Source organism: Hesperophylax consimilis, chromosome 8, assembly GCF_061612785.1.
Source record: "Hesperophylax consimilis isolate HC1 chromosome 8, BYU_Hcon_1.0, whole genome shotgun sequence".
Lineage (NCBI taxonomy): Eukaryota > Metazoa > Arthropoda > Insecta > Trichoptera > Limnephilidae > Hesperophylax > Hesperophylax consimilis.
In genome coordinates this window covers 37,731,527-37,758,767 of record NC_142843.1, presented here as the reverse complement: position 1 = coordinate 37,758,767, position 27,241 = coordinate 37,731,527, and the positions used below count along the sequence as shown (strand labels likewise).

Genomic DNA, 27,241 nt, shown 5'->3' with positions numbered 1-27,241 from the left:
ACGTTGCGGAAAAGGAAGGAGATATTTTATTTACAGCAAATTCCAAACTCAAAACAGTGTTTCAAATAATATCTGAAACTCAGTGCACACTAATTTCAACTGTGCATAACAACCAGCACAGTGGCGCACCCATAGGGGGTGTCTGGGTGTTCCCCCGTATTAAAACATTCATTTAAAACCTCTGCAAGCATTAGGGACGTATGTATAAAATGCTACACTTCTTTCTTCTTCTTTGAAATAGAAGTGTATTACTTTATGAATGCGTATCTAGTGCTTACAGAGTTTTTTTTAATTATTTCAACTGGTAGGTACTGACTCGAGCGCTGTGCATTAAGGGAGTTATTGTGTAATTCATGAGCAATATTTTTCTCAGAATTATTAGGAACTGCACCTTGCGGTAGAAAAATTACAGAAACAGACGAGGATCAAACAATGTTGTCCATAACAAATTATTATAAGCAATAATTAGTCGCTTGAAATATCTGTACAGTTGTTTACAGGTGAAAAAAATATAATTAATGTTATGTTTCTGCTTTACTTGCAGATAACTGTGTTGGGAACTCTTTGATAAAGTAAAAGGTTCTACTTATAATAAGGAAGTTGAGTAAAAAATATTTTGACTTATAAAAAATATGTTCATGTAGATCAAAAAATATCGATTCTAAATATATAAATATATTTCTATATTATTATTCTTAGAATTAGTTAAACGTTCTTGAAAAAGCATTCAATAGGAATAGACTGTATACGCTCCACGATTGGTCGAAAGAATTCTGACGTCACATGTGTCGTGATTGTACGTACAACAGATCACCTATGGTGCATCTCTTTCTATTACATGAGAGATGGTCGGTTTAGATGAGAGAGGTGTATAGGCCAAAGGTTTATTTGGGTTTGTCAAATATATGTACGTATTTGTTGTTATTATTATATGAAATGGATTTCTAAAGATACATATTCGTATAGTGCTTTATAATAATATGTTGTTTATTGCATAACTTAGAAGTTTTTATTATTATACATGTCAAATAGCATGTGATACACTTCAGGCCGCCGGCCGCCCAGAAAAGTCAAACAGTGAACTGGGCTGTAAACCGTTATTTTACTATTGGTCTTTACTTTTCTGCGCGGTGGTCCTGAATTCGCGCGGGGAACGTCAACAAGTAGCGACGGCAATACCGTACAAGTACCGTACCGGGCGAGAAAAGCAAATATTCTAACTTAAAATATTAATTTAACTATGAAATCTTAATCAATTTTTTTTTAATAACATCAATTCTAATAGACGGTTAACATTGGTAAAAAAATTACTGGAATTCCTTGTTGAAGAATTACAAATTTTTCGATACAAAATGCTTATGCGACGTGGTTTTCACAGTTCGAATGACGTCACACCACACCCCGCCTCTTACCGCTCGGATTCCGTCCGTTTTGGCGGGCATAATAAAATTTAAACTTTGAGAATTAATTTAATTATGAAAACAAACTTAAAAAAAAAAATACCAATATTTAAGTTTGAATGCGAACATTGATAAAAAAAATAAAAAAAATGGACTCAACTTCCTTATTGCGTTTATTTACGTTACAATAAATAGGTCTGGATTTAGCTACACTGTTCATTACCCGAAGATTGGTAATTCTCTGTTTCTAGAAGCTTGTTGTCTGTCAATAATATCCCACAGGCAATTGCTACACTCTAGCGACATCTGTCGGACTCTGGAGTAACTTTATGACTAGTGCCATCTATCGCTTGAATACTCAACTTATTGACATACATCACAATAAGCAGTAATTCTTGATTGAAGTACTAGAACATATTGAATTATTTAGCGTGTTGGAAATAAGCCGGTGTAGCTCAGTGGTCTCAGAGCACCTGACCGGACATCAGAAGGTGCGGGTTCAATTCCCGTCGGCGGAATTTATTTTTACTCGGGAGATATTTTCAATTTGTTTAGATATTTTAAGCGACTAATTATTGCTTATAATAATTTGTTATCCTTTGTGCTATGGATAATAAACCTTGTCTTATAAACATTAGTTTATCATTAAAAAATATACTATAATGTAGTCCATGCTTTTGTATAGGTATCAATAATTCGTAAACGGACCGCGCTATGCGAGAATAAAATAATTTTCTTCTTTGCTAATTCACATAATGTATTTATTGAAATTCATTCCCCCCTTATCCAGGGTGCGCCACTGAACTAGCAAGTGGTGGAGATACTTCGCTGAAAGGGTTTTCCGCAAATTCCAGGCTCAAAACAACAAATATTACAATAAATAATATCTTAAGGCCATTTTAAACCATAAAGATGCTTTCTTCCGTTGTAATGGCTGTTGTTATCATTGAATTATGGGTAGTCTATGGTTCTTCTTCAAACATATTGCGATCTTTAACCCTAAATTGCGAAACACTTATGTAAATTACTACTCATGTGTGTAAGGTTTAGTTTATGACTAGAATTGACGTTAACACCCGTGACGCTGCGTTTTACAAATTATGAGCAGTGGCGGATTAAATAGTACCTACCTACCGACTCTGCCAAGGTTTTTCGAAATTAGTTTTAAACAGATGATGCCTAAAACACAACATTAATTAAATATTTATATTTTTTGGAGATTTCCAGTTTCGAGGACAGCTACCATTCGCGCAGTATATGCACATGTAATTATCGACACTCATTCATCCAGCTACTTGTATACTCACATTATCTGTTAATCATAGTAGTATATAATTATCTGACTCTCTCACGGACTCAAAAATATTTTGTCATCAAATGTGATATTATAACACTCTGCCCTTTATTTAATATTTTAATTACTTACCTCCGTTTTTAGTGGGGAATATAATACCCAATTCATGGTCGATTTTATAAATGTATCATTGAATCACTCACTCACCCATTAACCCGGGCACCACTGCTAAGTCACCAAACGTAGCAAACCACTTGGGGTGACCTTTGGCAGGGGTGTTGGTTATCACCTCCCAAATTACATACTAATATATCTAAACGAAACATGAAACAGAACAAGACATAGAAAAGTAAAAAGATAACGGTCTCAACAACTATAAATAAAATTCGGATATGTTTATCTGGGTGACCGACAATGATAATTCATCACATCTTTAAAAAGTTATATAAAGTCATGGAAAGTGATGAAACAAAAACTTTATTAATTGGGTTAAGTAGGTTAGGTTAAAAAAAAAAATTTCATCGTTTCTAATGACTTAATATCACTTTTTAAAAGTGTGTTGAATTGTCACTGTGTTGAGTTATCATGGAACCGTTTATCTGAGACACTTCAAAAAGGTAGATATTGTTAGTTCTGAAATACGATAATTTGAAATATGAGATCGACAACAACGACGTGTAATAATTAGGTCCCAATGGTCGAGTGGTTAGAGGCGTTGTTCCAGTAAGACTGAGATCCTGGATTCGATTCCCAGTTGAGATCGCTACCTTTTTGTTTTTCTACGTCTTTTTCTGTTGTGTTTATATTTATTAGTATTATCTTCTTCAATGAATATTACATTGATGTGAATGACATTCAAAAGTTAAATTAAAAATTAGTGATTCCTATAAAATTGTATAAATAAATAAACAATGTGTCTACAATGACTGTCCATTGTATTTAACTAAACGTATTTTGCTAAACATTCACCAGTTTAAGACAAGAAAACATCGCATAACAGATCATTGAAAGCCAACAATTGTTATCGCAGATTTGTCGTGAAAAGGGGTAACTTCATAGACATATGAATATTAGTAGACTTGCCCAAAGTGATTAAAAGCGTATTATCCCCACTCCCCATACCGGTTCCATTGGAACCGGCTGGGCTGGCGTATGGCGTCAAGTGAAATTTGAAAACGTGACGTCATCATTCTTGTGCGAACTATGGTCGAGGCATCATCGGTTCATTTTACGAAATAACACGGCAAAATGTTGACTTGTACTATGAAAACTTGTAAAAATAGATGTGAAAAAGAGAATAAACCCAATTGTCGTATTACATTCCATATATAAGCATTATTTTACTTTATTTTAAGCATATTCACATCGTATAATATAGATCAGTTTTAGAAACATATTATACTATCATATCGAGAAACGTCTGGACGCGAAACACAAAGCTGGTTGGTTGCTGGGAAGTAAATTATGAACATTTATAAAAGTGTCTTAAATAAATACTTAAACGAAATATTCGACTCTGAAAATACAACCGAATTTTTTTGCCGAATTTGGACTTCGCAAATTTGTTCATAACGTGGCGAGTAATTTGCGCTCCCATGTAAAAATGTCTATTCATTCCAAAGCAGATTTTACTTTTAAGAAGTAAATGGTGATATTATAATGCGAGATGCCTATTTACTGTCAGATTGATTTATTGACGAATCACAGTCAGCCTTACGCCCTTCGTTCTTCAACAGTTGATTTTACCCCTCGCCATTATCTTCTCGTCTATTAATTCCTATGTCTGTGGGCAACTTACAAACCACGTTTTTAAAAGTAAAATCTTGCCGCTACATTCCTTCAGACCAATCCTATGGGAAAACTGTCGGTTGTAAGCCTAATTGTTATATTTTTTTAATAACTCGACCTGCTCATCACTACTTCTCCATATTGGGGTATCTATAATATGCAAGAAATGCGTGAAAACACAATAAAATTCCTACGTCATACTTCCAAAAGCTGCCTGGGGAACTTTTTCACACGACCGACGACTAAAAAGCATAGATCACGCCCGCCTTAGCGAACACCTGTGCCGTGATGTTCATGTAGCCGGGTACTAACCGGGTACTTACTCGCTGCATACACGGCCGGTACCTGCCCGTCTCCGGTACCTACCCAGCAATCCCGGCGTACCTAGGCAGGTAACGCGCGCCACAGTCCCAACGAGTTTCTAGTCGCGAGTGGACGCGTTAACCGAACGTGTTTGAAATTCATAATTCGAACTTTAAATCAGCGTTTTTTTTTAAAATAAATTCTAGTACCTATCTGCCTGAAAGCTAATTGAAATACAAAAACTGGGCATTTATTGCACCTACCTGTTTTCGAATAAGATTCTAAAACGAAAGAGTTTTTTTTAAGTGGAGTTAAAAAAGTTGTGAAAATGTAATTAATGTGAAAACAATATGGAAAAGTGTACCAAAAGTTTTAAACGCAGATTTTTAAATTTTGTTTACGGCATAAAAATAAAAGAGGTGATTCTTTTTTCTTAACGTTTTCTTTATCTTTACAAAATTAATGTTATTTTCTGGATAATTTGTAAAATAAATCTTAATCGATTTCGATCGATTTTTTAGAGATTCTGTTTTTTTTTAAAATTTATGTGAATACCGCACAAGAGTCCCAATTGCTCCCAACCATCTGGAGCCAGTGAGACTATGGCATCCCTGATTGGGGTATGTTGTGAGGTTGAAGGTAGTGGAGAGGGGAAGGAGACGGGAAAGAGGAAGGGGAGTACCTGTCTATTCAGATCTGGTACCAAATACGGCTAAAGCCATTTAGAGCAACATTTAAATTATATTTATCAAGAAGCGTAAACTCCACTGCTTATGCCATAAATTGCAAAATTATAATGAATAGGTATCATTTAAAATGTTAAGATTGATGTCATACCTACCTACTAAATCGCATTCTTGATTTCTTATAAAAATTGATATAACAGCAAATAGTTTATGGCTTTCATAAATCCTTCCTACTTTTATTTATATTGTTTACTATTGATTAGTGCTCGTGACTTTTGGGTGTGCTAGAGTGTAAGTATTTAAAAAAAATGCATTATTGATGCTATAGCCGATTTTTTTATTTTCAAAATTTAGTTTTTTATGAAGATTTTCAGGAAATCGGTACTGTGCACTACCAAACTGAAATTTCCTGAAAATATTCATAAAAAAAAACGAAAAATCGTTTTTGACTAAGTGACTAGTGATATCGAGCATAATCTAGATTTAGCTGAGCCATCTTGGAAAAAATCTATGCAATAGACAAAATAGAATAGAATAGATAAACAATTGTAACACTTAAATTAAATTAACCTACTTTGTTGACAATTAGCTCTCTTCTCTGGTTCTACATTCCTGATTATACTGAAATACTAACTATTTTAGGCAAATTCGGCATGGACAGCAAAAAAGTAAAAAAGCGAGTAGAATTAACAGAAGAGTGATTGAACACTTAACTTTAAAAGGTCATAGCTAATTATAAAACCACTGAAATGTATAGCTACTCTTTAAAAAAGCAACACAGCTCATAGAAAACAATCTTCGTAGAAACATACAGGGTATTAATGATTCTTGACATTATTGGGTGTAAAAAACGTGTTTTTTTTTCTTCATACAAAACGAAAAAAAAAATCTTCCACGTGTCATTACTAATCACTCATTCGAGAAACCTTCCAACCCCCCACCCGACCCCAACTGTCCAATAACTACTGATTTTTTTAATGTCATAAGTGGATAAAAATCCATCAAAAATGTCACCGGAGACCAAAATTTCATTTACATGTTTTACTCCAAATAACGTCAGGAATCACTGGTTACAGTAAGTCAAGTACGTCCCTTAACACCCTGTATTGATTATGCATCCTAAACGTTCTATTATCACTGGGTTAATATTAAAAATCGTTAGTTTAAAAAATCATAAGTTTTTTTGCTTTTTTAAAAATATTTTACTGTTACAATCAGTAAATATTCTTTATTCTATTAACATAGTATTTTTTCCTGTGGCGATTTTTTACTTTTTTTACTCGGTTTTACTTCGTTCAGTCGCTTATTAGTATTGTATAATTTGTATAAAGCCGCTTTTGTGAAAAACCGCATCACGGGCGCAGAGTTTTTAAATCATGAAATAATGTTAATATTTTTAATTATTAATGGAATTATAGAATACCTTGATTTACTGAGACTAATCGCCTTCAACATACCAAATAGAAACTCCTCGATTAAAAAATATTTTTAATTGCATCAACAATATCGGGACTGAGTCAATTAGATACTCGCTTGTACCTAGATTGCGTGCAGTTGGCAATACTTTCTCAGAAATTGTAGATGGGTTCGAATGCACGGAATGTAGTTACGAGAAGGTTATAACAACATACCTCAATAATATTAATTATTAAGGTTAACAGTGAGTGGTTTATTTATGGGTTATCTCAATACTATTCTTCTGCACAGGTTCTATATAATTTAAGTGGCAAATTTTATTTCATATTACCTACTGTTCCGCTAAATTATGGTGTACATCATGTGTGTGTAAAAGCACGTATGGACGTACAATATAAATACATAAATAAAACTGATATGAAACAATATTATCAAAACATTTAACAGTAACATAAAACAAAATAGACAAAACACTAAAACATTAGCTACGCTACTATAATTTGTAAGATTACTTGTATATGTTAAATTATTTAAAAAACAATGGAGTCAGTATATACATATATTAATAGTACCCCTAAATTTGTTGCCCATATCATGCATGCTATTGATTAGTGAGTGTGTTTGATAGTTGGTTGTGTATGTGTTGCAGAAAAACGTTGTATGTTACATTATGATATTCAGTGAAAAAATGCTTAATATTTACAACTGTGTAATGTTCTCATCTCACCTTTCCTCAGCAACTTTTCGTTTGTTTTTCCTGGTACTTAAGCAATATATTTCCCAGGATCTGTAGCCCCATCGGAGCCATCATACCCTTCGGACCCCCCGCCGCCCTATGGAGAGGCAGAGCCCTGGGGCCCGCGCGCCCCCAGCCCTTCGCCATCCGTCGCTTCACAGGTAAATCAAGAGAAAAACTACCTATACCCACTATATGCTGATTATAGACTAGAAAAAATTAAACCCGTAAAAAAACAAAGTTTTTTTTCTATAATACATCTATTTTAAAGGTTTTAACTAGGTAGTTGCGCCATCTCTTGTGTTAATATATGTTATACCTTATTTTTGAATGATAAACTAATGTTTATAAGACAAGGTTTTATGCATAGCATAAAGGGTAACACATAATTATAAGCAATAATTAGTCGCCCTAAATATTAATACAAATTGAAAATATCTCCCGAGTAAAAATAAATGCCGCCAACGGGAATTGAACCCGTGCCTTCTGCAGAGATGTGCTTTATTTCAAATAAATCCATTTCAAATGGAAATGCAAAATGCAAAATGGGTATTTTCCATTTTGCATTTTAAATGCTTTTTTAAAAACCATTTAGCATTTTGCATTTTAAATGCTTTTCTCAATGCATTTTCCATTTTAAATGCTTTTTTGCAACATTCTTCCTACTATCTCCACTCATCTTTTTTTCATAAGCCCCAAATATCAGTCGGTCCTCAACCTCGCTATGAGAGATAATTTACATTTGTCAAGTTGCTCCCTGGTAGGAGCCCTGGCAATTGAATGATACCATTACAAAAAATTATGAACATTGGGCCATGACGCTGTAATATTAAATGTTAGATAGTCGCTATAGTCGTGGTGTTTTTGGATTTACCATCATGTAATATGTTTGTTCTAAATTGATGTCCATTATTAAATGACAAAATTGTTTAAAAATTCTATAATTATTTTGATTGTTTGACCTGAGAAACCATTTTACATTTTCAATGCATTTTGAAAATAGGTATTTTGCATTTGAAATGCTTTTCTAAAAACCATTTTGCATTTTGCATTTTCAAATGGGAAAGTTTTGACCCATTTCCATTTTGCATTTCAAATGGTTTTGGTTACCCATTTTGCACATCTCTGGCCTTCTGATGTCCGGTCAGTTGCTCTGTATCCAATGAGCTACGACAGCCGGTTATTTTTACTCGGGAGATATTTTCAATTTGTAACCTAGCCAATTGACTGAGGATTTAACCTTCCTTCCCGGAAACTGGTGTCAACACCGCTAAAACCTATCGCTAAGCGATAGTACCAAAATTTATTTCGTATAATTCTATTGATCGGTCGGTGGCTGAGTTGACATCGCGCTAGGGACCCATTAAGGCGTCGTGTGTTCATTTCCTCGGCTGGCTAAGTCCTCATCACAAAATAAGCAAAATTTTCCGCGTACTGTGGAGAGTAGGAGATTTTCAAAAATTGTCATGTTATTCGTTACCCGGGAATTGTATTTCTTTCTTTAACAAAAATATACATACATACTTATAGGTATATTGCTTCATGTCATGTGCCCTAACAAGTTATGGATGTAACTGAACATTTGGAAATTTGTTTGAAAATTAAGGAATTTAATTTTTTTTAAATCAGAATCGGTGTTTATTGATCTACATTAATATATTTTTTAAGTCTTTATATTTTTTACTCAAATTCCTTAATTTTCAAACAAATTTCCAAATGTTCAGTTACATCCATAATTTGTTGGGGCACATGACTTGACGCTACTTTGTTTTATGCTAACAATTACGACGAAATTAAAAAGGCAATAATTGACCCCAATAAATACAGAACTGAAACATTTGATATTTACAAAAATAAATTAATTAGTTGCATCTACAACAAAATTGAGTTTAGAAGGTACATTTGTTTTTTAGGAGAGTCAGTTGCTCTGTTAAATCAGTTGAATAGGATTGTAAAAGTCTGGAGCAACCGGGGCTGTTGTTCAAAACAAATTTAACTTAATTATTTTTATTTTTTATTAGTAAAAAAAAGATACTTGATTTACATTACACAATATTGAATATAGTACAGTTATTAATTACATAATATATGTATTTGATGTACCCCCATAAATAAGCAGGGCTTGTGTGTATGGGGGTGTTGTTATATTGGTTTAGGTATATTTGATATTATTCAGTTCAACTGTTCGGAATACTTTTTAAGGTGGCTTTTGAATTCGTTTATATTTGTATTCATGTTTCTAATTTTTTCTGGTAATGAGTTAAAAAATTTAACTCCGAGATATTCATGGTTGAACTGTCCTATTGTTTTTTTACATTTAGGAGTAGGAAGTATGGACTTAATTATAGAAAATAACATAGGTTTTCGTTGCTTTAACATTCCGAAAATTTTTGTTGGTGACTTTGAAAATAACGTAGATGATGTTTAGAGGTTTTTAGTTTGAAAACATATGCTTACTGGCAAAATATATAATCTCCTCCTAGAAAAATTTGAAAAATACTTAGTTGTCAACTGTGTTTTATAATTAATTTTATTACTTAATTTAAATGTAATGTTTTGATGTTGTTTTCACTGTTCGGTTTATTGTGTGTTTTTTAATATCTTTTATTGAAATCACCTTCGTCAAAACTAAGTAAAACGAATATCATAACACCATGAAACAATCCATAGCAACATACAAATATATTTTTTTCGAATCCAACATTTTCTTTAAATGCGCATTTTTTTCCCGTTAAAATTTACAATCACTTGATTCAGTAAAAAACACAGAAGGTAAATGATATTCAGAAAAATGGGAGATTGTATGAAAGCACTCCAGGGTGTCAAAAAATAAACAGTAACGTTTATTCCTGCACTAAACTTGGGTTAAACAAGTTTAGTGCATGCACGGGGGGGAAGGAATTAGAATTCGAATTAGAACCCACATTACAATGAAAATATTGTAAAAACTGCATCCGAATAATGTTCAAAATATTTTTATTTTAAGGATGCGCCTATACCTACACACGGTGTCCAGAAATTAGTGGTACAAGCGAGGATCTGATGAAACTTTTGTTTTAATTTTAAAAAGCAAATCGCACTGACTTCATTTTATTCAAATTATCTAACTTTTGATTCACAGATTTACCCGAAAATGAAAACTCAAATAAAAAAATTTATACCACAAAATCGACATAAAACGTAAGTAGGTAGGTATAGAGAAAATATAACAACGAACCATTCTGATTTAGTGGAGGTATCAGTTTTTCAAATCAACAGATGTTTTACGTCTAAAATGCGCCTAAATTAAAGTTGCCATAGGCGTGAAAAATTACCCACGAAGGTAGTTGTACAAATTTCAAAAGAACAAACAATAATTATTGTAGTTTTTTAAGCTGTACCGAGCAGGAAATTTATTTATCACAATCGTCACGAAGCCATAATATTATTATCATGTGGATAATAAGCAGATATTTCTCACTGCACACATACGGGCTTTATTACGTGTAAAGAAATAATCTGTATAAGGTCATCTATCCAAGCGCAGGCTTCTCTTTTTTTATTTAATCGATTATGCTTTGCAAGGCTATATATTCATTCCTTTTATGGCCTTTTAATCTTTTTTCACAGTTTTTCCTCTTCCTTGCAACACTCCTTGCAACAAATTGGCCATTCTATTTATTAACTACCTGCTAATTTTGTAGATTTTTTATGGGTATTATAAAATGGCTTTCCGAGTAGTAGCTCACTTAAAAAAAGATATTATAATGGGATAAATTTCATAATTTTAACTCCCTCCAAATACGACGTCTAATTTTTGATCAAATCTTATTGTTTAAAATCCTTAATAATGGTCTGGACTCACCAGAACTTATCAATTTAATAAATCTTCATATTCCGTCTAGATCAACCCGACAATCTGATTTATTTTATCTACCCTCGTGTAGAACAAACATTCGGAAAAAATTCCCCAATTCCTCGTATATGTGCACGATATAATACAAAATTTTGCAGCATTGACATTTTTGGTAATAACCTAAAGAAATATTGATATGAAGTAATGCGTACGATCGATTATTAATATGAGAGTATGGAATGTATCGGGAGCATCTCCTATCCTCTTCCTATGTTCCTCTTCCTCTCCCCTTCCTTTCACACCAAATTAATTTTAAGATATTAAAACTTCCAATGAACTTTAGCATAAGAAACTTCTGTGGCTTGACTTCAGTTAACTTGTATATTTATATATATCATTGTATATTATGTAAAAGCTGTTTGTTTCTTACAAAATATAAATAACGCACGTTTTTTGACAATGCACGTTTTTTGACAATGCACGTTTTTTGACAATGTTACTGAATATAAAGAACCATACAATATGGTGAAAAATACAAAAGAAACATTCTTTCTTTTCACACCATTCAGTAGTTTTATATTGTGTACTAGCTGTACCCCGCCAGGCGTTGCTGTGGCTCAGTCTGTCTGTGCAGATAAAGAAACAATAGCGCGTGTTGCTTTTACGTCAAACATATCGCTCCATTAAATAAAGCACACTTGTCCAACAGTTTTTTTTTAAAAAAGCATTATTTTATCTATCACAGGTAATAACCGTCTAACTCATAATAGATAATACGGAGGGGTAAGAACAGGTTAGTAAAAAAACGTTACTCATAATCATGCGTTAGTGGACGCATTAGTGGACGTATTACTATGGTGTTAAGACAGAGATCGCGGACTTTATGTGAATTGACAAATATCGATCGGTCGCGCAATGAAAATGTAAGCAAATACGGAACGCATATTCAACTGGCCAAATTTCGAAGCAATTCAAAGCAGACCTGATCAATGACATCGCAAATGTCATCTGAAGAAACGTGAAGTTAGCAACTATACGCGAAATGCAAAAATGACCGTTTTTTTGAGGATTGGAACAAAGTGGTGCCAGTCTAAAAAAATCTTGCATGAATATTATTAATATTATTTTAACCTGAACAGTATACGGCACTCCTTACCGTATAGCTACGCCAGCGCTGCAGAAGCGTATTAGGGAATCTTTATAAGTAAGACAGTAAATGTATATAAAAACACACGCGTATGCGAATGCGACGTTGTGTCAAAATTTCAAGAATTTTCGGAGATTTAAGAATTTTTAATAATCGAAGATTTTCGTTTTTATTTATATAAATAGAAGATAGATAGGTTAGTAACCTACTGTGTTTTTTTATATTAATAAACTATTTTAAAAATGTAATTAGTTTTTCTTTTTATTGAAATCACCTTCGTAATAAATTATTCGTAATAACATAAAAAATCTTTAAAGATATTTTTTTTCGGATCCAACATTTTGCATATTTCTTGCATTAGTGCATTTTTCCGCTCGAATCAACTTCACAATCACTTGATTCAGTGTAAAACACAGAAAGTAAACGATGTTTAGGAAAATGGAAGATACGAGTATATTATTACTATTGTATGAAAACACTGCAGGTTGTCAAATATAAACAGACAATGTTATAATTATTTTCTATTAATGTTCCATAGCCATACAAAATCCGCAAAAATACAAAAAAAAAACAAAAAACACTCTTATTTTCACACTTTTCAATATATTATGTATAAGTTTAAGTAACCATCTGATAAAAAGATCTACAAAAAATATTTTTTCATGATTTCGTTTCAATTTTCACGAATCGTCTGAAATGAAGAATTTATTATGAGCCTATAGTTCGTATAATAAGATTTTTTGTAAATAATGACAACAATAAATTTATACCTAAGGTTCGACATAAAAAAAGATTTATAACCCATCTCACCAAGCTGGACTGATTCAAGGAGTTCAATAATATTAACATGAATAAAATAAATGGTTAGATTCCACTGTTTTCATAACGTAGGAACCTACTGAGTTAAAACTCAATAAGAATATGAATAAAAAGTTTTTTCTCAACGTAGTAAAACTCAAATCTTTCTAGAACAGCGTACATATAAAATATTGGATTTAATCACCGTTACAGAATTGTATTTGTATGCCTTTATTGAAAGAATTGAGTTTGTATGCGGACAAAAGTATTTATTCGTATTCATATTGCGTATATATGGAATATCTATGAAAGGGCAGATTATGAATTATTTTTAATTTACCCTTGTGATTTGAAGCATTGACAGTCAGGCATTCGAAATAATTGTCGACGAGTAGGTACCGTTCCCAACCAGTCAAATAAACCAACGCCTAATCTCTTGCAATCTATAGGTACATAACAGGCACGTCCAATATTGTCCATCCTACCTCATTATTTAGGAAAATAATGAGCCTGCGTTTCGGCAATGTCAGTTTCTTTCTCCAGCGCCGATTATAATCAATTAAATATCATCTTTACGACTTTAAATACACAATAACCTCTGAGACATATTCTTTTCTTTCCGTTCTGTCGGTATTTAATGTTATAGAACCGGTAAAGCCGCGGGAGAGGTCTTATTATCTGAATAAAGTAAATGAACCCGCCAAATAATTTTAAAATATTACAATAATAATTAAGTACCTACTCCATTTTTGTTCGTGTAGCTCGTTATATTGCCGTATAGGTATATGCAGAAAAGATCCAACTGACAAATATCAGATTTGAAATATTTGAGGAAATGATTGGATAAATACAATATCACAGTAAGCTGCCGTTTTTCAAAAGTTATTGTAAATTACGAAATGAGTTTTTCTCTTGTTCAATGAATATAAATAATAATAATCATAAATAAACTCGAATAATTATGATATCGATGATTCGTTTTCAAGAAGTACCTAACCAAATACGATTGGACTCTTTTTGCAAAATGTAAAATTCAATTTATGCAATATGCCATTATTTTATAACGGGATTACTGCCAAGGGAATATTTTTACTGGCTGGATTTTTTACCAATACCTACACAAATGAGATATTCTCAATACATTTTTTGAATAAATTAATTTAAATTTTAAAAGTGAGTTAGACCTTTTATTGTTCTTTTTGTGTTAGTCCCTTTCTACTTTGACACAAATTTCAGTTGATTTTACCCAACAAAGAGTTTTAGCATAATGTCAGGAATGATTTAAACTATACAGTAATCATATTATATATAAAACAAATATACTCCCTGTTGAAATTGTACAATGTCTAATTATAAAAAAAATATTGAAAAACCAAGAGATTATCCAACACACCTAATTTTTTGAAGAATTTAAAGTATTAAAATTTAATGATCTTGTCCAAAAAAAACATAATAACTCAAATAATAAAAGAAAAACAAAATCACAGCTTTTTAACTGAAAGTCGTACCCGTCAAAAATATATATTTCCAACACAAAAATGTAACACCACTTTTGCTTGACATCATTACATATATCTAGGGAAAAAATACTTCAACAGCCTACTTGAAAATATCAGAACGATAGAAAACGATAAACACCTACTAAAAGCAATTAAAGAGAAGTTCAATGTAAAAATACCAAAATGATGAAACTATCTTTGTAATTAATTATAAATTTTAATATTCATAATTACAAACACTAAATATTCTTCATCTTAATACTCACCACTCTTCTAGACACAATCTTTGTCTAGAACTTCTAAAGAAGAGGAACATTAAAAAATCAAAAGCAGTGAAAACTAATTGTATGAATTATCTTTGTCAACATTATTGATTATACTCGTGCCATATATCCCTACCTCAAAATAAGAGAAAATATCGAAGTTTTTCTTTTATAAATTATTTATTTGAGTTTCTCAATGCATCCCAGCAACTTAAAATAGGAAAGGTTACGCTGCCATTTTCATATAAAAGTAAATTTTGGATTATAGTAACTATTAAAAATATGATTTCACCCTACTATAGACGTTCATCATGACCTATGTACACAATATATAATGAAATACAACAGTAACTCACAACTAATTGCCGAAGTTGCCTCTAAAATTATGAAAAATCCAATTCTTTAACGGCCTATATTTCATAATTTAAAACACAAATAAATAAAATAGCTCACATCTGTACTAGATGTTTGCTTTGTTCTTTTTTTTAAAGTTTGGTCGAGTATTTTGGCTCTAAATCCAAAATTATGTTTTGTATGAAAAAGGGAGCGCAACCGTTCCTTTTAACAAGCTTAGGTAGTCAGTTTTATTGTTTAATTTTCCACTGAACTCGTATTATTACCATTTCAGATTGATGCTATCAGGCGCGCCATCGAAGACTTCGATCTCTTGGCCACATGCAAAAACAGCCCTCACCCAGAACCTGCCGGGGAAGTTGCGGAGCCCAGTGGGGATGCGGTGAGACCCGCCCCAATCCCACCACCAGACATGGGACAAAAGACATCCCTCCTCACAGGACGCCACCGCTCCAAAGTCTCCCTAACCTGGGTCCTCCGGGAACGATCAGACGTCCAATACAATCCTTGCAACAACCAAACATTGACTGACACTTCAAGTTCACGAATAAGCCCCTCCGATAACTTCACCAAAAGATATCAAAGACCAAATAAAAGCTTAAAAAGAAACGGTCTCAAAAAAGACAGAGACTACTTCGAAAATGATCAAAATTTCCACCCAAAAGTGGCAAACGATCGAGTCATCGGTAGAAATAGCGCGAAGCATGACAGGTCTGTTGGACTAGAAAATAGTCAAAGGGTTATTAAACCGAATAGGAATTTAAGTCCGAACCATGATTCATGGACAGATTATGGCGGAGGGTTTGAGAGCAACGCTTCCTCTCGAAGGCACCGCCACCGACGGAGAAAGAGCCGCAACGCAGACAGGCAGAACCAGAACTTTGGATATGAAATAAAGGATATTGACTGGTTTCTTGCAGAGGTAAAAAGCACAAGTATTGTTTACTTTTTTCGATCTCTACCATTGTCTACAACAGTGTTCCGCAAACTTTTGTGTTCAAGGTACACCTCTCAAATCAAGAAATTTTAGAGGTACACCAAAGAAAAAAGCAATGTTTATTTAATATTTATTTATTACTAATATCAATATACCTAATATGAAAAGATGTTTAGTGAGAAATGTGAGCCTGTTTAACTGAGCACAGGCGATCGAAATTTGGAGCAATCGTTGATAAGGCTGCTCTCATCTCTTCATTGGTCGTCCTCAGGCGTTCTCTTTTTTCCATTTAATAGTAGTGAGAGTTTAAAATCCCAATTCGCGTAAGTAGGTTGTGGCAAACGGTAATATATTTTCAACAGCATGCTTTGAAATCAGTGGATACTCATATTTTATGTGCAGCCAACAAAAATGTGCTAGCTCTACTTTGGAAAATTTTAGTTTTAATGTCCGAAGAGTTTTTAACTCTAAGAATTCTTCCTGTTCGTTTATCGAGAAGTGTCCAAGGGAAACGTTATCCGAGAGTGGATTTCGTACCCAGTCCATTGGTTGTAGGTCACGCTTAGGAAAAAAACAGTTAATTTTTTCTGCTAATAGCTCCAAGTGTTTCACTATCAAAGCCTCCACTTTGTTTCTGAATCGGCAGCCATGACATTTGGAAACAATTCATTACTACCATTGACAGCGTGGCTGATTCATTATACCAACTTAGCGTGAAAGCCTTCAATTTAATTTCAATATAAGAATTCCTGCCTTACATTTTTCTGTTGAGTTCATTAATGAGCAAATATGTCCGCCAGATATGCAAGTTTTACTACCCATTCTTCTTTTTTAAACACAGAAGCAAAATCTGAACCCTGGACCTGTAAAAACGTCTGGGACTCATTTTTTAGCTCGTAAATCCGAAATAGTACTTTTCCGCCAGAAAGCTATTGTACTTCTGTATGAAACAGAATTGACTTCACAATACCTTGATTTTTTTCCGCGGCACACCAACTGATGACCAAGGTACACCAGTGTGCCGCGGCACACGCTTTGCGGAACTCTGGTCTACAATGTATCAGCTGTGTTATTAAAATTATTCTGAAACATTATTATTAAATACATTAGTTAATGAGCAGGCAGAATTCTGCAGCTGTGCTGACACGTATCTAATATCAGAATAAGTCAATCCTTTCTTCTCTCCAAATGAGAATCGAATCGATGACATGTTGTGGCAATTTGTCCCATACTTCTACTGCTCTTTTTGCAAGGAAGTGCTTCAAATGCATTTTGAAGTGAACAAAGTGTTTTGTTCATTATATTTTGAGTGTACGGAGATTTACACTTGTGTTGGTGGTGAAGATTTTTTGAATACCAGGGCAACTTTAATGTCCCAATAAAATTTTGAAAGTCTCAAATTAAAACACCCCATTCTCGACTTTCTTTTAATGTTGGTAATTTTAATTTTTTCCGTGCTTTATCTGTCTGAAATTTCTTTGTCCTCTAACTAACTAACTAACCATCACACCGTTTCCGCAGTGGTAAGCAGAGAGGACGGACCGCCAAAGAACTCGGTCTTGGCACACACTCCTTGCCTCATTCACATTCATACATCGTCTCATACATATTCTTCTATTATTCTGACTCTAGACATGGCCCGACTCAAGTATCTGATTCACTTGGTCGTACCATGTCTTCCTCGGGCGTCCCCGACCTCTGCTACCATTCACATTTGCATCGTGTATTCTCCTTACACTCCTTTCTTCGCTCATTCGCTCTACATGCCCAAACCATCTAAGCGTCCCTTTCTTGATCTTACTCATTACGCTTACATCAACCTTGCAATCTTTGCGGATTCCACATTTCTCATACGATCATACATGTTTTTACGACACATACGCCTCAGGGATCTCATTTCTACAGCATTCCGTCTCTTTCATCCTTTCTCTGCCAGTTCCATGGACTTCCGCAATGACTTCCTCACTTCCGAACATCAGGGAAGGTACCAGGACTCCATTGTGGACTGCTAGCTTCGCTTCTTTGGACAATCTTTTGTTAGCGCCAACTGCGTTCAGTCCTCCATTAATGGAGTTACCTGCATTTACCCATCTTTCAATATCTCTGTCAGCCTTCCCATCTCTCGTAAACATACTCGACACTATTATAAATTATGAAAGATTAATTTAATGGTAAAAAAAAAGAAAAAGACGATATTGTTTCTGGCATATTTTTTAATTGGTTAGAAAAAAGTGTTGACATCGGGCAAAGTCAGGTAATAAACTTAGTGTTTTTTTTTCTTGTATTCTATGTGTGAATAAGACAATAATATTGCCTGATATTAAAAAAAAATTATTGTATTTCAGGCAAGCATCGAGAACCCTGGCAACATCCCCGTGGTGGTGACATACCCGAGTATTCTGTACCAGACGAGGGTAGGCAGCCGGCAGAAGGAGCTGAGCCTGTCGCTGGGGATGGTGGTTAACGCCGTGTTCAAGAACCAGCAGTGGCTCTACGTGCAGACCCCACACGGAGAGGAGGGCTACGTTCTCTATGCCTCTTGCCTGCCCCTGGGCATACTGCCTTCCCAGCAGAGGTGACACTCGCACTAAATAATACATTTTTTAAATCCACCTATTCATGCCGAACTGAATTATCTTAAATGCATTGATTTAGACTGCCCTCTTTCTAAAGGTACTTATCTACATAGCTCTTCAGTTAAATTGCTTTTATATTCTTGGTATTTTTTTTTTTTTAATATCAACGGTATATATAAATATGCCAAAAATAGTAATTGCACATCACAGTAATTCCAAGCTACTGAAATACTAAAAATAATATATATTCTATATATAATTTTTTTTTTTTTTTACATCACCTCCACACAGGAATCTCTGAAAAAATAATTTTCCTCAGGGCCTGTGTCATCTCTGGGGATGCTGTGTGGAGGGTGTTTTTGAAGATATGAAGGAATGAACACGGGTCTTGAAGAGACCCATGTTGTAGGAGGGAGGAAACGCATAGGCCGGCAAATCATTCTACATCCGAGCTGTTGAACTCAAGAATGAGTCATAGAAGAGACCTATTCTCATGTCACAAATCTCAACCGTGTACATATGTTGGGCAATTGTTTGGCGTGTTTCCTGATTGAAAAGATATGATAGTATATCCTTCTTGTACCTACCTTCCATGCAGTTAAATTAATCCACCACTTCTGCGTATCAATTACTAACTTCATGTAGTCTAGGTCCAAGCAAGTGTTCGAAATGCTCAGTCCTGATATTGTTACATTTAAATATGATTTAGGAAATAGTAGTTCTCGTGGATATATGAAATTCAATGACGTTAAGTAAATCAGGGCTGTCTATACTGTGCAGTTACTGAAAATTTATAAATTCATGCATATTTTTAAAAGAAAGCATTTTAGTAAGACTAAAGTGCATTTGTTGAATTGCCTCTGGAAAGTTCATTGGATGTTGCATATACGCACTTTGTTAATTTCCTTGGAAAGACAGCTTATTTCCTTGGAAATATGCCTACAATTCTCGTTGAAAACGACGCATTAGTTTAAATAATATAATTATCGTGACCAAATTTGTAAAGGGACTTCTTAATACTCTCTCTTTGACCTTACTGCTCTTTAATGCTCCCCTATTGCCTCCAACACAGACCTCCATCAGGGAAAGAATATCTCATATAGTCCACTTTGGGAAACACAACACAAAATAAAAACACTCTTTCCAAAGATCACTAATGTAATGTAGAATGAATGTTAAATGACTACTTCCTTGCAGATCCCAGACCCCGTGGAAGGCGGCCCCGTGCTGGGAGAGCACTCTGGACCTGTACCCCCAGCCTTGTGGCAACATGACAGACAGCGAGAAGGAACAGCTGCGCGGTGGAACCAAGTCCGAGTGCGGACGGACTCGCCCAAAACAGAAATTTTATACAGACTCAATGTCGGCTTACGGCGAACGAACCTTCGATAAACTCTACCTGAAAGCCACCAGCTGCTCCAAGTTAAAAGACCTCTACGACGACAGTTCCGTGATAAGTTCGATCACCTCAAAAACAAACGATTTCAACTTAAAAAACAAGTATTCCCTTCGTAAAAAGAAACAAAAATACAGTGACTCAAAAAACTATGTTAGGTATGTTTCCCGTCATACTTTGTTGGTTGTAGAAAAGGACTATGAAGGGTCCAAAGCGATCAACACCTTGTCAGTGAGGAAGGGTGATGTGGTTATATTGGTGCAAGGGGGGGGTATTGAAGCGGATGTAGATTCAGAGTGGTTTTACGTAAGAAACAAAGATGGTGCAGAAGGGTTCATACCAGCTTCTATAGCTGGACATGGCTTCCTTTGACTCAGTGAAATGCGTTGAGTTTTTTTGGACATTTTTAAGTGTAAGACTAAATAATTTATTGAAAAAGTTTTCTAGTCATTTGATTGGCAGTATTGAAAATGTTTTGAATAGTTATGAATGTATTATTTATTAAAAAATGTATAGAACATGTTTTTTGATTGTTTCTTTTATGTAGAGTGAAACCTTCTCAAGCTTGTTACATATGGGGAACACAATACATAAATGTATGTGGGGGGCAGGGGTTCTCTCTACAATCCCATACAGTCTTCACATATACATATATCATATTACCCGTCTGTGATAACTGTATTTGATTTTAAGGTGAGCATTATCTTAAATCTAGTAATAAGTGATCTATTACTCGCCCTGCTCTTGAGCATAGTTGTATCATTTCTGATATAATAGTTAAGCCGAGATTCATTGATGCTCAGTTTTAAGTGGAATATAATAAAAAGAAGATAATTGAAAATATGCTGACTTACTTATTGGATTCTTATGCCTGAGTCAGCTTTGGTATAGTTAAACCAGGCAAAAGGACAATGCCGTGATTTAACGTCAAGTTTTTCACTACTTCGACCTTAAACTGCATACTCATATGTGAGCTGTAACTGTTACCAGCTGTGAGTGTAACTGTTACCAGCTGTGAGCTGTAACTGTGACCAGCTGTGAGCTGTAACTGTGACCAGCTGTGAGCTGTAACTGTGACCAGCTATAACTGTGACCAGCTGTGAGCTGTAACTGTGTAAGTTTAAGCTGGATAATTTTTTTTATTAAACCTCGGCTTTAGCTATACTTAGAAGAAATAACGCAGTTTTACGAAAATCAAAAAAACAAATTTGTGCGCTTAAAATAAATTTATTTAAAAAATGTCTATCATCAATTAAAGCTTAGAACCTGATCTGCGTAATTAAAGGTGGTGCACAGATCAATGTTGGGGCTGGAGCCGGCGATGGTGAAAACGCGGTGGGGGGAGCTCTGGCAGACGGCGCTGTAGACCGTGGTGGCCGACACGGGGATGCTGGCGAGCGTGTCACCGGAGTAGCCGAGCTGGTAGAGGTGCGGGGCGCAGCCGCCGGCGATGATGCAGTCGTCGTGGAAGTAGGCGACATGCATGCCGCGGTCGGGCAGGTCGAACACCGTGGTGGGCTGCAGCGAGCGGATCTGCCAGAGCGCCAGCCGGGGGCCTCCACCGCAGATCTAACAGAATGCATCAAATTGATTAAGATAATTCAAAGGATAAATTCCCACTGATTTTTACTGCCAAAATCAAGTGGCAATTCTGAATGATTCAGGCGGTGACTCAAAATTCTTATGCTGCTTATACTAGCAAGCCATGGAGGCTCTTATAGAAGTAATACTTACAAAGAGAGAAATATTATATGCCAATAGCAGCAAAGCTATTGTATCTCAATAAATTAATATCCGAATCCCTGCTGTTCCACACTGTATAAGCAATAAAGGGAATTGACCCGTGCCTTCTGATGTCCGGTCAGGTGCTCTGAAACCACTGAGCTATGTCGGCTTATTTCCAACCCGCCAAATGATTCAATATGTACTAGTACCTCAATCAACAATTACTGCTTATTATATTTTTTCCACCTGTAAACAACCAACTTTATTTTTGTAGGAAAGGCTTTGTTAGTGCTAAATTTCTCACTAGATGGCGTCGAGACATATAATATCTTAATTTATTGGTGAAATATTTTATATTATAGGCACGGGTTCAATTTTAATTTCAGTTGGCGGCATTTATTTTTAATCGGGAGATATTTTCAATTTGTATTGATATTTCAGGCGACTAATTATTGCTTATAATTATTTGTTATCCTTTATGCTATGCATAAAACCTTGTCTTATAAACATTAGTTTATCATTAAAAAATAACTTACTATCCAGTCTTCTCCCAAAGAAGCGGCTCCGATCCACTTGCCGAGGTCTGGTCGGGCCAGCTTGCTCTCCGAGTGGGGCTCAAAGCTATTGAAGGCCTGCGTCCGACTGTCCCATATACACACTAGCCCGTCTTCACCGGCTGATATCAAGTTGGAGTTCCTGTCAGAAGTTATCCACATTAATTTACAGAAATTTTGGATTATTTTTGTTCCAACGATTTATGTTGTGGCCTTTTTTAATATGAACACCGCACAAGAGTCCCAACTGTATTTTTATTTATTTATCGTTTCTTTACATTGTATCTTTTTTTTAAAGTTATAATTTTTAACCTCACTAGGACAAGCCTGTGTTGAGGTTAATAATTTTACAAAATATTAAAAAAATAGTACAAAGATTATAAGAGATTTAAAATAGTACAAATATTAAAAAAAAATAATTCAAATATTAAGATAACAATATTGTTACATTGACGTTTCTGCGAATTGGATACCTACATGGTACCTATCAGCCTATTCATTACAATATAATGCTGTAAACATGTAGGGTGACCATGATATTTAATTGCAATAAAAATGTAACAAATTATATATATTATTGTATATTGAGCCAGTAGACCTAGGGCATCATACATTGGTATGTTGTGTGGCTGAGAGGAGTGGGAGGGGAAGGAGATGGGTGAGGACCTTGTTTTGTTATTCAGATCTGGTCACAAAAAAATGCTAAAGCCATTTCAAGCAATGCTTCGATTCTAAAAGGTGGTCTTTAACCAGGGCAATACTGAGAATATGAAACTGTGCACATAAAATACAACCATACTACTGCAGATGGCATCTACGCACAGCAGAGCCCCGCATTTATTTTTACATATACACCAAACATATGACTTCGATTGGCTCATGCAGTTTAATATAGCTCGGTGACATTCGGCACGCTTAACTCTTTGCACGCGGCCGTATCAACTGTTGTTACGGCAAAAAGTCTATACTCACACGCGGCTGTATCAACAGTTGATACGGAAACTTTGACGGCCGATATTCCAGCGCTCTTTCGTCATAAATGCTCACTTGGACATTCGTAGAACTATCACGATGCTGACATCTACAAGAATTTCTCAAAAATAAAATTGTATTTCATAAAAAAAGATCGATAATCAAGTGCGCCTCTTCGCGCCTTTTAGTCCTTCAGTTTACATTTTTGTCAACGGATGGCGTTAGTACTAGTATGTCATTCACAACTTTTCATAACTAAAAATGATAAGTGAACATGGTTTCCCACTTGTGTCTATGAACGCAGTGGCCTAAGTACACACACGCCGAGTGAATAGCGGGACCACATTCAAAAGATACGGTACGTCTTGGTATGAAATTTTATGTTTTTGTTTTTATAAACATCTAAGAGTGTTGACACACGAGGATTTGTTTTCTTATTGTGGAGAATAATTTGTTCTGTCTATATATGTACTTCAATAAATAATGCCAGAATGCTATAATTTGACATTTAATTGCGTGCATAGGTATTTGAAAATATGTACCGCGTACGGGTATAGATAAAACTGAGCAAATTAACGCGTTCAAAAGGTTAAATGTCGTATTATCTCCCTTTGTTTCTATTATCTGTGATTCATGTTCTGAGGTTTATGATGATTCAGCAAATTAAAAAATCTGTACAGTCCAAACATAACTACTGTTATTCAATAATCAACAAATCACAGAGATCTACAGTTCAATACAATTTAACCCGTTGAAGGCCGGAACAAAAAACAGAAAAATATTTTTTAAGCCTTCAAGCGCCATTCATAAAAATCAAAAGTGGAATCTAAAGTTTAACCGGCGCAAGGGATGCCGATTTTGTATTTCAAACATTCTTCAAAGCATTAAGGTCAAAATAGCATCGCAAATTATTCTAAAAAGGAAAATATTAGAATGCTTTCTTGTTCTCTAGTGACCTATCGGCATTCCACTGATTAAAAAAATCCAAGTGTTTTCAAATGTCATAAATCTGACATTTAAAGTGCCAAAAGAACCGGTTATTGGATCAACAAAATTGACTCTGAGCGAAAAAATCCACGACGTCTCTTGAACTCAGTCAAAACTATCATTGCTGATAATACTGTTCAAACTGCTACAGAAATTACATTGCAGGCCTTTTTAAAGTTTTTCTGTGCAAAAATAGAAACAATATGCACCTCCACATCTTCTGCCCCTCCGCCAAAATTTACAGCCAATTCTACAGGGATACTGTTATCCTTTAAACCTACAACGCTGGAAGAAGTAGGAAAGTTGATTCTGAGTTCGCCAAACAAACAATATTGACCCTATCCCAACGTGGCTTCTCAAGAAATGTTGCAATGTGTTAGCCCCCTTCCTGGTTCATGTGTTTAATAAGTCCCTAAGCACAGGTGACTTCCCAGAGCCACTTAAGTCTGCAGTAGTTACCCCAATTATTAAAAACCACAGCTTGATGCTGACAACTTGATTAATTATCTACCTGTATCAAATATGCCTTTTGTAGCTAAACTAACAGAAAAAAATTATGGCTTCTCAAATAACCTCCCACTTAAACCTGAATAAATTAATTGCCAATCATCAATTTGCATTTCGACCGTGACTTTCTCATTAAGAGGCTAGAAGTAAAGTTTGGTTTACATTCTAACATCAAAAATTGGCCATAATCCCATGTATCCAATCGCTCGCAAGAAGTGAAGGTTGGAAATAAATAGTCCAAATTCACAAAACTCTCTTCAGGCGTACCCCAAGGATCCGTTTTGGGTCCATTTCTCTTCATTCTCTTTACAAATGATGTCGTAAAAATTATCAAGCCATTTGGTCCTTTATCTCACTGTTATGCTGACGATCAGCAAGTATACTTTTACTGAGCATCAAATGAGATAGCTGAGTGTCTAGAAGCAATCACTCTCTGTATGTCCTCAAATAAACTTAAGCAAAATCCTTCAAAAACGGAGTTTCTCTGGGCAGCCACAAACAGACGCCAACATTTCATAGACAACTCACCAATTGCTATTTCCGGCAACTACGTAACTGCTAAAACAACTGTCACACTTAAGGGAGTTTTTCTGGAGTTCTTCTACCTAAGACAAATTAAGTCAGATCGTAGGAACCTTTCAACAGAGAGGTTAAGTTGGTTAATTTCCGCTTCCAAGATTTACTTTCATTCATTACCGAAAACAAAAGAGAAATTCAAATAGTTGTGTTTAAAAATACAAAGCTTGATTGATTAAAGCAATGATTTTTAAGCAATTGTAATGTAAAAGTCAAGGTTAGGTTGGGTTCAATAAGTTGAACCTAATAAATGGAACCAAAAAAAAAATGTTTTTAACTAAATTAATTTTAAGTATCGAAATGCTCAGATCATCCAGAAAGTGTGATATAGATTCTCCAGTTTTTCCGCTTATACCACTAGTTTCCGGACACCGTGTATAAACTTACAATCCATGTATTGAGTGAATATAATCCTCATGTCCTTTGAAAGTCCGCACAATCTTTCCCTCTTCAAGATTAAAAGCGTAAATATTATTATCCCCGCAGCCGGCAAACATCAACTCTTGTTCCTCACTCCACCAGAGGGAGTTGACGTCCACCCGGTCTAGGATGGATCCCCCTCCAGGGAGAGCTATCTTCCACGAGGGTTTGGGAGCCTTGTCCTTTAGGCAGCTCCAGTCCCAACCACTGATCTCGCCATGGGTTCCCACCACGAGGAATTTCTCCGTCGAAGCCATGGAACAGATCTGGACATCCTTGTCCACGGTGAGGGTCTGCTCTGGCTTGTTGCTGTACGTGAAGTCATCGAAGTTGGGATTCAGAACCTTGTCAAGACTGAAAGGGTAAGACAGTTATAAACAAATACTTATTAATGTTTAAAAGAATATTTTACATTAATTTTAAATACCGTAAAGGTATAAAGAGTACTCAATGGAATATTACTTGTAAATAGCGATTTGTCCATAACTATTTCCCGCCAGCAGATATTTTCCACATGCCGAAAAGGTTTGAGAAAGAACTGTGTTGTAAAAGGATTTATCCAACATTTTAGCGACGCCTTATTGCGGTGGTTGGTATTATATTATGATCTTTGAGAATTTGAAGCTTTTTATAATCACACTACTTTCACTCACTGCTCAGGAGTTATCAGACAATAACTATTTATTACCGGCGTCAGGAGAAATATAATAACACAAACAAGCCGCTAAACAAAACATAACCCATTTACAATATAACCATAAATAAACCAATCACAATATAACCTTTATCTTTATATTTTGACAGTTAGAAATCATAGATACTGTAAACTTTATTTACACATTTTTTGATTACACATCTGCCCTGATGATGGACACTGCAATGCTGTCTGAAACGTTGGCTAAAGAAGGAGGTAGCGCAACACGGCATAATACCCCAAAAACAAATCATTATGGTACTGTAAACTATATAGAAAACATTTTTTTAGACTTATCGGAGAACTTCATTTCCCTCATCGAAAAACTTAAAATACGAAAACAATTTTTAATATCATTTTACAATTGTTAATCTTTTT

The 27,241-nt window shown here is 34.9% G+C and overlaps 2 protein-coding genes across 2 annotated transcripts; one reads left to right on the top strand and one right to left on the bottom strand.

Moving 5' to 3' along the window:
• The first annotated feature begins 4,940 nt into the window (after positions 1-4,940).
• Positions 4,941-20,884, top strand: LOC149422009 (uncharacterized). The gene is made up of 5 exons (XM_089634648.1): positions 4,941-5,204; positions 7,672-7,784; positions 15,794-16,441; positions 18,802-19,031; positions 20,230-20,884. The coding sequence occupies exons 3-5, from the start codon at positions 15,932-15,934 to the stop codon at positions 20,798-20,800; spliced, it is 1,311 nt and encodes a 436-aa protein (XP_089490774.1). The 5' UTR covers positions 4,941-5,204; positions 7,672-7,784; positions 15,794-15,931; the 3' UTR covers positions 20,801-20,884.
• Positions 20,885-21,648: 764 nt separating this feature from the next.
• thoc6 (THO complex subunit 6) lies at positions 21,649-27,006 on the bottom strand. Its single transcript, XM_089634647.1, has 4 exons — positions 26,632-27,006; positions 26,137-26,523; positions 22,690-22,849; positions 21,649-21,997 (listed from the first exon to the last, which is right to left on the bottom strand). Exons 1-4 carry the CDS (start codon positions 26,733-26,735, stop codon positions 21,677-21,679), a joined length of 972 nt encoding a protein of 323 aa, XP_089490773.1. The 5' UTR covers positions 26,736-27,006; the 3' UTR covers positions 21,649-21,676.
• Between the last annotated feature and the right edge of the window lie 235 nt (positions 27,007-27,241).